Source organism: Danio aesculapii, chromosome 18 (genome assembly GCF_903798145.1).
Source record: "Danio aesculapii chromosome 18, fDanAes4.1, whole genome shotgun sequence".
Classification (NCBI taxonomy): Eukaryota; Metazoa; Chordata; class Actinopteri; order Cypriniformes; family Danionidae; genus Danio; species Danio aesculapii.
In genome coordinates this window covers 34969627-34981776 of record NC_079452.1, presented here as the reverse complement: position 1 = coordinate 34981776, position 12150 = coordinate 34969627, and the positions used below count along the sequence as shown (strand labels likewise).

At 35.0% G+C, this 12150-nt stretch overlaps 1 protein-coding gene across 8 annotated transcripts in view; it reads left to right on the top strand.

Annotated features, from left to right (window-relative positions):
* The window catches only part of frmd4a (FERM domain containing 4A), a 255772-nt gene that overhangs the window by 191199 nt on the left and 52423 nt on the right, over nt 1–12150 (top strand). For all 8 annotated transcript variants that reach the window (XM_056478927.1, XM_056478923.1, XM_056478921.1 and 5 more), the window contains exons 5-9: nt 1508–1592; nt 4437–4493; nt 6673–6695; nt 10226–10309; nt 10734–10799. In XM_056478927.1, the coding sequence (XP_056334902.1) occupies nt 1508–1592; nt 4437–4493; nt 6673–6695; nt 10226–10309; nt 10734–10799 (315 nt within the window). The remainder of the gene's footprint in view (nt 1–1507; nt 1593–4436; nt 4494–6672; nt 6696–10225; nt 10310–10733; nt 10800–12150) is intronic.

Below are 12150 nucleotides of genomic sequence, written 5' to 3'. Positions count from 1 at the left end.
TTTTTGTAGGTGCTTCAATTTTTTTTCTGGTGCTCCTAAATTTTGGAAGTTTGAAGATTTCGAGCCCTGTTCATAAATGTGGGGTTTTAGGATGCGCAAATGGACGCTGCCTTCTTCTGAGCTCATTTTATTTACATTTTTGGTTTTTCAGATAACATTAGTCCTGTTCTGAATCTGAGCCATAGGCTTTTGTTGCTCGGCCCTCTTTTGAAAAGAGAGCTGGGAGTAAAACTCATTTGAATTTAAAGCGACAGTCACAAAAACTGAACAATGTAAATCAAAGCTTAAAAGGGGCAGTTTCATAGACATATAACTATTATTTGTGTTATATTTTGAGCTGAAACTTCACATACACACTTTAGGGACATCAGAGACTTGCATATTGTAAAAAGAGGCATAACAGGTCCCCTTTAAACAGCCAGCCATTGATTCAAAGCATGTGTCTTCAAGTATCGTGTGTCATATAGGGTTCACTTTTAGTTCGTTGCATGCCTTAATGTACAGTATGTTCAAGGTCATCTGTATATATATGTGTTGACAACGTGCGTGTCTGTAATTGTCCATGTGTGAATATCACGGCTTCAGCTGAAATGAAAAACGACATGCTGAGAGCGCTTGTTTATTGATGATGATTTTGAGACGATTACTTATTTATGTGTTTGTTTGTTCGCTTGCTGTTGTACTTGCCGCTAACTCTAATCTGAGCGCTAAATGAAGCTTGTGAAATGGAATTGTTTTCTCTTTGTGGGTTTTGACTGAGGGATTGAGACAGAAAGAGGATATAGGGAGTGTTTATAATGCCCTCTAGTGGCTGGTTTATGAACCTGCATGTGTAATCTAGTGCAGATATGCCCAAACTAGGGCCAGCAGACCAAAGTTGGCCTCATGGTAACCTTTGATTTGGGCCGCCACCAAGAGAGGGGGAATGATGGGAAGGTTGAAGCCAATGCCAATGCCAACAGAGCTTGTCATTTCTAGTTTTAGCGAAACCTTTTGTTTGTTAAAATGTTTAGATACAAAAAATCAATTGAAATTAAATGTTTCAATTAAATTAAATGCATGAATCAGATAAAAATGTAAGGATCCTTGACGAGCAAATCAAGTGTATTCAATATATTCAGCATTCAACACCATTGTGAAAAACAATGGGACTGTTAGTTTTTATTGTAAGAAGTTCATTATAAAATGTAAACAAATGTAATTATTAATACTATTACAGTATTTTTTCAATTTATTTTTAAATATTTATAAATTTAGATATTTCTATGGCAACTCTAATGTAATAGTTTGGTTTATTTAACTAGTGTCTTTCAGTGCGTTTATTGAAACTCTATATATGGCTAATAAAGTGCCATTAGAATTTATTACTTGTACTGAAAACCTTTGAATCACATTCATAATTAAACCCGTGATTGGTTGTTTCAGTCTGTGAATTGGTTATATTGTTTAAGTGACTACTTTTTTAAACTTTGCCGTTATTTTGATGTATGTGTTTTCTGGTTTGCAGGTTCTACATTGAAAGCATCTCTTACCTTAAGGATAATGCCACAATCGAGCTGTTCTTCCTCAATGCAAAGTCCTGCATCTATAAGGTATGCGGTTGTCACTGGTCTACCACTAGAGAGCAGTATTAGCTACTGCCCCTTTGGTTCAGAGGGGTCTGGATGCAGACTTGGTGCATTTGCAAGGTGAGCTGCACGCAATGCTTTTTAATGCCCACACCTAACCCCACCCCTAACCGCAACCCTCCCAGTGACATCACCGGCTTCATTGAGTGCATTGTGTCTGACATTGCAAGTCTGGGAAATGCAGTGTCAGCTTGCAAATCCAAGTCTGCATCCAGATACTATTGCTTTGGTTTGCCATGGAGAGAAATACAGTCTTAAAATTCCAATTACACAAATAAAACAACAATTGACATGTGTCAAAGAGACATAATAAATTAATAATAACATAAATGAGTGTAAATAAAAGCATCATCATATTGTGGAGAATCATTTGTATGGTAAAATATTAGTTAACCGATCTGCTTTCATATCCAAACATTACTCCTAGTCAAAGGCATCTAGAAATAATTAGTTTATACATGTTATTTACATTACAGCTAATAGCTCAATGAACAAATATATAGTGTATGTAGTGTGTATATGTAAATATGTCAGTCATGATTTTTTCAAGTACAATACAATCCTGGATTAATGTCTATGTTGATCCTGGAACATCATTTTTGTTGGAAAATATAATCCATACCTATTCCCTACCCCTAAACCCAACCATAACTGTAAATTATTCCCAAAATCAGAAGGGAATAATAGTTGGATAACAATCATGTGGAAGTGCATAACCCTAACCGTAAGCCCAAACATACTGTAAACAGTAAACGTATCCTGTAATTCTGATTGGCTGATTTTGTTCTAGGATCAGCATAGGTGTTAATCCAGGAACATGTCCTACTTGGTGAAATCTGGTTGGCGTAAATGTAAATATGTAGTGTGCATGATGCATTACTAATCATAACTGGTAGACGTTGTAACTTCTGTTCCAAAATCAGGAAATATATTCTGATTTATCATGTGACACTGATGACTAAAGCTAAACATGCTTAAAAATGATAATAACAATAATAAACGTACAAATTTTTGTGTTTTAAAATATATTAATTGTATCCTAAAATGTATTAACATTGATTAATGTAATCTCTCCCTTTGGCATGGGTGAAAGTGTGCTTCTATCCCTCAGTCTCTTATCATTCTTGTGAAAAGTTAAATATAGGAATAACCTGTATATGATCTGTTATTTTTTGTGTGTATTTAACAATAAATCCAGCTTAAGAGACTTCATTCAAATCATTCATTCATTCATTTTTTTTTCGGCTTAGTCCTTTTATTAATCTGGGAATGAACGGAATGAACCGCCAAATACTCCAGCACATGTTTTACGCAGTGGATGCCCTTCCAGCTGCAACCCATCTAAAAATCATACAGATCCAAACATTTTGAATGGTAGCATGTACTGTACATATATAAATCTATTTTTTAACAAGTTGTGCACTCAGGTAGGATGGTCTGCTTTGTCCACTCGTAGGCTCAAGCATTGGCATATCTTTGTTAAATCTATTCTGGGTTTACTCCCCTCATATCTCCAAACTTACATTTTATTAAAAATAAAAAACTTTCTCTAGCTAAAGCCTTCGGTCTCAGAAAGTTTATTTATTGTCTGTACCAGTGGTGCGTACTGAAATGGTAAAAAAGGCTTTTAAATATGCAGGAATTTTGCATGGAATAACCTCCAAACAAAGTTGCAGTTTAAAGAGTTGGTTTGACTACATGCTCTTAAAAAGATTTTAAATGATTTGGAGGTTCTACATTGGCATGTAGATGTTCTGAATAGTTTTTAACTGTCATTGTATGTGTGTTTTGATGGATGAATTATGTTACCTGTTATTTGTTTTTGTTTGTTTGTTTGTGTATTAAACCCATGTATGTGTCTTTCCTGGTAAAATAAAGATTATAATAATAATAATTAATAATAATGCGTCACGGTGGCGCAGTGGGTAGCACAGTCGCCTCACAGCAAGAAAGTTGCTGGTTCGAGCCCCAGCTGGGTCAGTTGTCATTTCTGTGTGGAGTTTGCATGTTCTCCCCATGTTCGCGTGGGTTTTCTCTGGGTGCTTCGGTTTCCCCCACTGTCAGAAGACATGTGCTATAGGTGAATTCAGTAAGCTAAATTGTCCGTAGTGTATGTATGTGTGTGAATGAGAGTGTATGGGTGTTTCCCAGTGATGGGTTGCGGCTGGAAGGACATCTGCTGCGTAAAAACATGCTGGATAAGTTGGCGGTTCATTCCACTGTGGTGACCCCGGATTAATAAAGGGACTAAACCAAAAAGAATGAATGAATAATAATAATAATAATTTCTGCTATTTTATTTTTTCTTCTTTTTTATTGTTTCACTTTTATAAAAACATTTGATATTTTTGAATGGGTGTTTCACCAGTCACATACCACACATTCCCACCATGAGCTCATTGCTTACAATTTACTTTAGAGTCAGCTTTCCAATATATGCCAGTACTGTGTGTGTGTGTGTGTGTGTGTGTGTGCGTGCGTGCGTGCGTGTGTGTGTGTGTGACATTCCTGAAATTCTTATGTTCAGCAAAGCCAATGAATTGCTTCATTTGACTTGGTCATTAAAGAAAAACGGACCTCCTACACTTCAATAACCTCCTCGCCTAAAACCCACGTGTGCGTATGTGGCTTTGTCCTCCTATTGATTACACAGGAAATAGCTGAAGTGATATAGATAGACCCTTCGGTGATAAGTCAGCAGATCAGCTCATTAGAAAACTAGAGAGATAAGATAAGGGACAGATTAATGAAGTTGTCCCGTCTGCTGTGATCCCCAACCTCTTCATTTATTTAATTTTTTTTTTACAGGAGCTCATAGAGGTGGACAGCGAGGTGGTGTTTGAACTAGCCTCCTACATCTTACAGGTAAAAACCCATTAGCATTTCTGTGCACCTACAGTTGAAATCAGAATTATTAGCGATTATGCACATTTTCTTAATTTCTGTTTAATGAAGAGAAGATTTTTTCCAACACATTTCTAAACATAATAGTTTTAATAACTCATTTCTAATAACTGATTTTTGCAAGGAAGTACCCGCCCCCTGTAATGTGGGGACCGTGATTTCCGCAACCGTCACCCCCACCCACCCACTTAGCGTGATTTCTAGATGACAGGTCGAGTCTTTTTGCATTTCGGCAGGTTTTTGGGCTACATCTGGCAACACTGCACGTCTTGTGTATTCTATAGTCTTTGTCTAAACTTTTCAGAATGTCAAGAATATGAACAGGAATATACACATTAAGACAAACACAGAACAACCAAACACTGCAATGCTTTTTAATTTTCTCATAGATAAAACTTGTATCAGAGTTGCAGCAATGTTTAGTCAGCCAGTCATAATCTGAGAAAATGGTTGATGGTCCCCCAACAATCTACATACACGACCACCCTGGGCCGTGGTAAAATTGTTGACCGGTCCGTGGTGATAAAAAGGTTGAGGACCGCTACTGTAGACAATCGAAAAGAAATATTGCTTAAGGGGGCTAATAATATTGGAGGAGACAAATGTAATTTGCTTTACATTTATTATAAAAGCAGTACTGCAAGAAACTTTTGGTTTTAACAAACAGAACTTAGAACCTGTAATTTGATAAAAAAAATGCAATGAAGAAATGATCAGCTGAATAAAAAGAAATAGTAAAATATTCAGTACTGTGAAAATTCACTGTTAATACTGTAGCTGATGACGCTAAATGTAGAAATCTAAGATTATAATTTGTACTGTCCGTATTTATTTTTAGTCTCATTTTCAATAAATATTTCAGTTATTCTCTAATAAAACCTCTTGTTTCATTGCTAGATGGATCATTCTTGAAGAATTATTTAGTGGCATATTTTTGATGGCCATCTATTGGTTAAATAATGTAATTTCTACCTACAACTTTCATATTTGAGCATTGTTAAATGCATATGATGATAATTTTAATCTTTACCATAAACATCAGTGGTTTTATCTTAACTATAAACTGTTATCCCAGTACTTCTGTGTTGTTTGACTATAACTTCATAATTCGAAAGACTAAAGACTCAATCTCTTTCTTGATTTTTGCGTTTTCAGATTTAAATGCAGCGATTCGAAGGATTAATAAACATATGCAAATCAGCATCATTTATAATTTATGTTGCGAGGGTGTTGAGATCCTGATCTTTTAATGACTATTAGTGCAGCTTACACTGAATGCATTAATGCAGGCTAAACAAGTAGTGACAGAAAACACCTTTAATAACCTAAGAAACCCAGCACATCCCCAATAACCCACCACAACTTCTTCCGTCATCATTATATTTGACAGGAAAGCCTAAATGCTTTCATACATGTGATTTGAATGCCACGAGAGGTGATCTCTCTGTGACTGTTGCAAATTTGGGATTCATCTACAAGTTAAAAAATGTACCAATCTCCAGATCACGTGTGTTCCAAACCGTGTGTTGTGATATGTACGAATCACGGATCTACCGCAATCCATAACACCCCTGGTTTAAAAAAATAAAAACTGCTTTTATTCTAGCTGAAATAAAACTAATAAGACTTTCTTCAGAAGAAAAAATATGATAAGAAATACTGTGAAAAATGTCTTTCTATTTTAAACATCATTTGGGAAATATTTGAAAAAGAAAAAAAAAATATAGGAGGGCTAATAATTTTGACTGTATATAAACCTTGCATCGAACCCTCAGAAAGTCTCAAATACATGTGTGTAAAATATTACAGTCATATCCAGGTCACTACAGTATTTCAGCCTGACAGGGTGCTTTATTTAAAATCTAAAACAGGATGCTTCCTTTTGTTCTGGAAGTTAATCATACAAGGGAAATACTTTGGAGGAATATGCTTTTCCTTTATGATGTGTAAGTGTGATCCAGGTGTAGTATCAGGTATGTTTATGTATGTTTGACCTTTCAGAGGATTCGGTCCAGATGGCTGCGTCCGCATCCCCTACTGAGACACACATGCGCCGCTCTGTGTATCAGAGGACAGGATCTTTCCAACCGGCGTACACTCATTATTGATACTAAAATATGTCATTTTTTCTCTCCCACAGGAGGCTAAAGGAGACTTCACGAGGTAAGAGGCTGTTTGAATGAATGAATCACCTTCCATTGACCTCTTTCACACACACACATGCACACACTATCAAATCTCTATCAGTGTGTCACTGCGGAGTGAAAGCAGATCCGATTTGTGGCATATATCAAACTCTCCTTCCCACATAAGCACATGTGCACGATTCGAGAAAGAGAGAGAGATATGGGGGTGTGAACCCTGGGAACGGAGACAGAGGGGAGGAAATGGAATGCAGAGGATAAACAGTGTTAAATTACACACACTAACCTCTGGCTCTCTCCGTTACACACACACACTCTTTCTACACACAGCTATCTCGGCTACAAATCTGTCACATGTGCATCCTTCTAGCTTTATTCTGTCACTCGGCGTCTGATAGTTTTCCTCGACTCCATTTCCTCTATCTTTTACACTTCCTTTCAACCTCCCTGAAGCACAAGCACACTGTTTTAATTTTTGCAGTATGCTGTATATATAGTGAGTTTGTGTGCATGGAATGCTCTGGTAATCTGGTGTACAACCCAGAGTATGTAACACAAATGACCAGAGGATTTTGTAAGAGATAATGTATCCCATGATGCAATGCACTCAACTTAACCTGTGTCAAGAATGTTCTGGAAGCAGATTTTATTTATTTAATTTTTTTAAGATTTATTTTTGGCCTTTTAGTCTTTATTAGATAGAACAGTAATCAGACAGGATGTGAAGTGGGAGAGAAAGTGAGGGGGGATATGGTCTGGAAATGTCCTCAAGCTGGGATTTGAACTCGGGACGCCCTAAAGTGCTACAGCACAGTATGTCGGCGCACTAACCACTCGGCTATTGTGGGCTATTGTGCTGACAGTATAAGATTTTTCTTTAACATTTCTTCATAGGATGATGGTCATGTCATTTATTTATTTATTTAAAAGCGTTTTACCTAGTCATTTTAAAGAGAAAGATGATTTAAAGATGCAAAAAAAGTTATTTTTTTTATTTTTTTATTATATTTTATTAATTTTTTAGGAATTTATTATTATTATTATTATAATTATTATTATTATTATTATTATTATTATTATTATTATTATTATTATTATTATTATTATGAAAAATAAAAAAAATTGTGTTTTACATATCCACGATAAGCAGAAGCATTTTCACAATGATTCAAGATTCACAATGATAAATTTTTTCCCCCATTATGCTTTAAATTACTTTTGTGTCATTTAAATGTTTTATAATAATTAATTATTATTAGTGCTGGGCAAAAATCTATCGCGATTAATCACATCCAAAATAAAAGTTTGTTTTGTCATAGTATATGTGTGTATATTTTTATACAACCCTTCCTACTCCCCAAGAACTGTACTTACCCAGAGCGAGCAGAAGGGCTGCCAAAATCACTCTGGACCCCTCACACCCAGCACACTGCCTCTTTGAACTTTTACCTTCTGATCGACGCTACAGAGCACTGCGCACCAGAACAGCCCGACACAGAAACAGTTTCTTCCCTCAGGCAATCCATCTCATGAACACTTGATGATAATAATTGTGGAACCAACATCACTACTGCTATACACTTTTATACACATATACACTTATTTAACAACACACCATACATGCCAATTTGCACATAACAGCTGCACATATAACGTTGTATATAGTAATAAACATGTACATACACTTGTCAATCTGTATATTTGCACTCACTACTTTTATTTTTTTTTTCAAATATATTTATTATCTGTTTTTTGTCCTGTCTCTGTTGCACTGTAGAAGCTCTGTGACGAAAACAAATTCCTCGTATGTGTGAACATACCTGGCAATAAAGCTCTTTCTGATTCTGATTCTGATATATATATATATATGTATGTATATATATATATATATATATATATATATATATATATATATATATATATATATATATATATATATATATATATACAGTGCTCAGCATATACAAGTAAATCCCTAACAAATCTATCTTTTGAATTCATATTTTTAATAGGGAGTTATACAGTGTTATATTTGTGCATATACATTAGATTAGTCAGTACTGAAGCCAAATCTGGAGCTTTTCTAACAAAATAACTTACGATAACGGTGCAAAAGCTAGTACACCCAAATTTATATGTTAGAGAAAAATATTAAATACAATTTTAAAAAGAGTTGTAATTAGTTGAAATTTTGTAGGTTGTAATTTTTTTGCAATATTTTGCTTGAATTTAAGTGTATCTTTCGATTTCTAAATATGTTTGGTGGCTAAAATACTATTTTAATAATGTATCTGTTTAATAAATCTGTTTGGTTTAAATGCACCAAAATACATTGCCCATATTCACTGAGAAATGGATAAAAATATTCATTTTCAAAATGGGGTGTATTTTATTATGCTGAGCACTGTATTTATTATGTGTATGTGATACACACACATGCATAAAAACAACACTTTACAAAACAAAATGTTACATAGATATTTAAATGGATATATAATATGTATCAAATACACATACATTTTATATCTAAATATAAATAAACAGGTGGTTCATTCCACTGTGGCGACCCCAGATTAATAAAGGGAATAAGCCGAAAATGAATGAATGAATGAATATAAATAAACATTTTCTCAAATATATGCATGCATGTGTGTATTTATATGTTCGTAATAAATGTACACAGTACACACACATATTTTAAGTTAAAACAAACTTTTGTTTTGGATGCAATTAACTACAATAAATTATTGCCCAGCACTATTTATTATATAATATTAATATTATAATAATTGTATTCTTTATTAATTAAAAATCATGTTCTTTACTGTCTATACACCTTGATTCATTTGATAAACAAAAATAACTAGAAAAATAATGAAATGCAGTAAACAGCATAAGTGTTTTAGCACTACAAAGAAAGTATCATTTGTTTTTTATAATACGGAGAGTACAAACATACATTAAATTATTGTGAAACGCTGAAGAAAAAAAGGCCTTAGCTTAATATAATTTACATGAAATATAATGTATTAAAAAGCAATGCAAGAAATAGCAGAACAAGCTGTATTGTACTGCTAAATATATCTTGAAGCAGATGACGCATTTCAAGGTTTATGAATGATAGCGCCCACTATCTTTCATTCATTCATCGGCATAGTCCCTTATTTATCAGGGGTCGCCACAGCGGAATGAACCGCCAACTTATCCAGAATATGTTTTACACAGCGTATGCCCTTCCAGCTGCAACCCAGTAGTGGGAAACACCCATACACACTTACATTCACATACACTACAACCAATTTAGTTCATCCAGTTCACCTGTGCTGCATGTCTTTGGACTGTGGGGTGAAACCTGAGGAATCTCGCCAGGACTCGAACTAGCAACCTTCTTGCTGCGAGGTGACGGTGCTAACCACTGAGCCATCTTGCCGCCAGCACCCACATGCAAAATAAGAAAACATTTGATATTCATTGATTTAGAATGGCTGATATTTTGCCCTAATTGCTTCTATTTCTAAGGACGTTGTGTGTATGTTTCTTTTTTTGCAGTAATGACGTTACTAGGGCTGATCTGAAGAAACTGCCAGCACTGCCTACACAAGCACTGAAGGAGCACCCTTCACTCGCATACTGGTGAGAAACACACACACACACACACACACAGCTGTCAGCTGATAATGGAGTGGTATTAACGAGAGGTTTCTGCTCTGTGGTCTCGCAGCACCATGGGAAAGGATTCCCTTGAATAATTCTCTAACCTAATTTACCTCGAATTAAGTTTGATACGAATGAAGCATTTCACAGATGTCGCCATTCAGAAAAAAACAACACTTGCACCTTCATACTGAGCAGACGGGTGTACTTTCTGTTCTCGGAGTGAACTTATCTGCTCGGTGGTGTTGTGTTTCATTGGCTGCGTTTTTGTACATCTGTAAGCTTTCACACTTGTCTTTTTCGGGTTCCTGTGGAATTGAAATAGGCTGACGGCCACATTCTCATGAACATTGTCATCTGGTGCCTCTAATGTGTGTATGTGTGTGTGTGTGTTGTGTTGCAGTGAGGACCGGGTCATTGAGCACTATAAGAAGCTAAGTGGACAGTCCAGAGGCCAGGCTATCGTCAAGTAAGATAACAAAAACAAAAGGTTTAACTAGGAAAGTGTTTTCAACTTGAAGGGCTTGTTCACTCGGTTGTGAAAATTCTGGCATCATTTAATCTCATTCATTCTTTGTATTCTTTTTCTGTGGAACACTAGAGAAGATATTTTGAAGAATGTTTCAGCTGTCCATTTTATCAAAGTCAATAGAGACAATCATTGCACTTAACGTTGTGCTTGTTACTAAAAAATTTTAACTAGTTACAGTTACAAATTACTTCATTCAAAAAGTAACTCAAGTACTTTATCGATTACTTACACCAAAAAGTAATGCATTACTGTTAAAAGTCATTTTTGAGTTACTTTTCCATAGAACATTTTTAATGCTCCCATTATTGCCCTTATAACATCGCTTCAGTGCCATATAGAGAATACACTGTTGATCAGCTTCACAGTTTTAATTCATTTGCATTCTCACAACTAAAACACAAAACAGACTTAAACAAAAAGGTCATTTTTAAACACTAATTTATTTAAGTCAGACCAGCAGTACAGTAATGAAAATATCACAAGGTGATAAACCAGATGAATAATATATTCAGAAACAAAAAAGCAAAAACTAAAGTTGCTTCAGCATCGTACAAGTCATTGTATTTAATCCTTAAACATGTTGTTTTACAGCTTGAGTATGAAAACCAGCAACAATATACAACAAACACAAAATCTTTATGAAATAAATAAATGAAATTAATCTGAATTATCATTCTGAATCAATTTGGTGAAACTCAGTACCAAAAAATCTTCTATTATAGACAACCATACATTTTACATATTTTAAACAAAACAAAAACATAAAAGATGAAATCGATGAGCAATTTTCAACGTACCACAAATTAAATGTGGAATATCAGCAACTTATGGAAAGTAAGCTGTGTATATTCAAAGTGCAAAATCTGCTGTTGTGTAACAGCTATAACAACATGTAAAACAATAATAAACAAATCACAGCATTTTTGAGGAATACAACACATTAATATACATTTAAATAACATATGTGTTCTGAAATATAGCAGAAACTGTGTCTACTAAACTAATCAATTTTGTTATACAGATAACAAACATGTGCTTATTTATTTGAAACAGCAAACACAGTAGTATTAGTAATAGTAATAATAGAACGTCTCTCGGTCTCTCGCGCGCACTCTGTCTCTCTGCTTTCGCTTTACTTCTGTCCAGTCTGGCGCCTCGTACACCACACGTCTTCTTTACAGAGGTTAGTTGGCATCCACCAATCACACAATGCGTTGCCGTTGTAAACAGGAAGATGTCGGCTAGACTGCAGCCAAAATTAATTAATTTACCAAGTAACGGACAAACT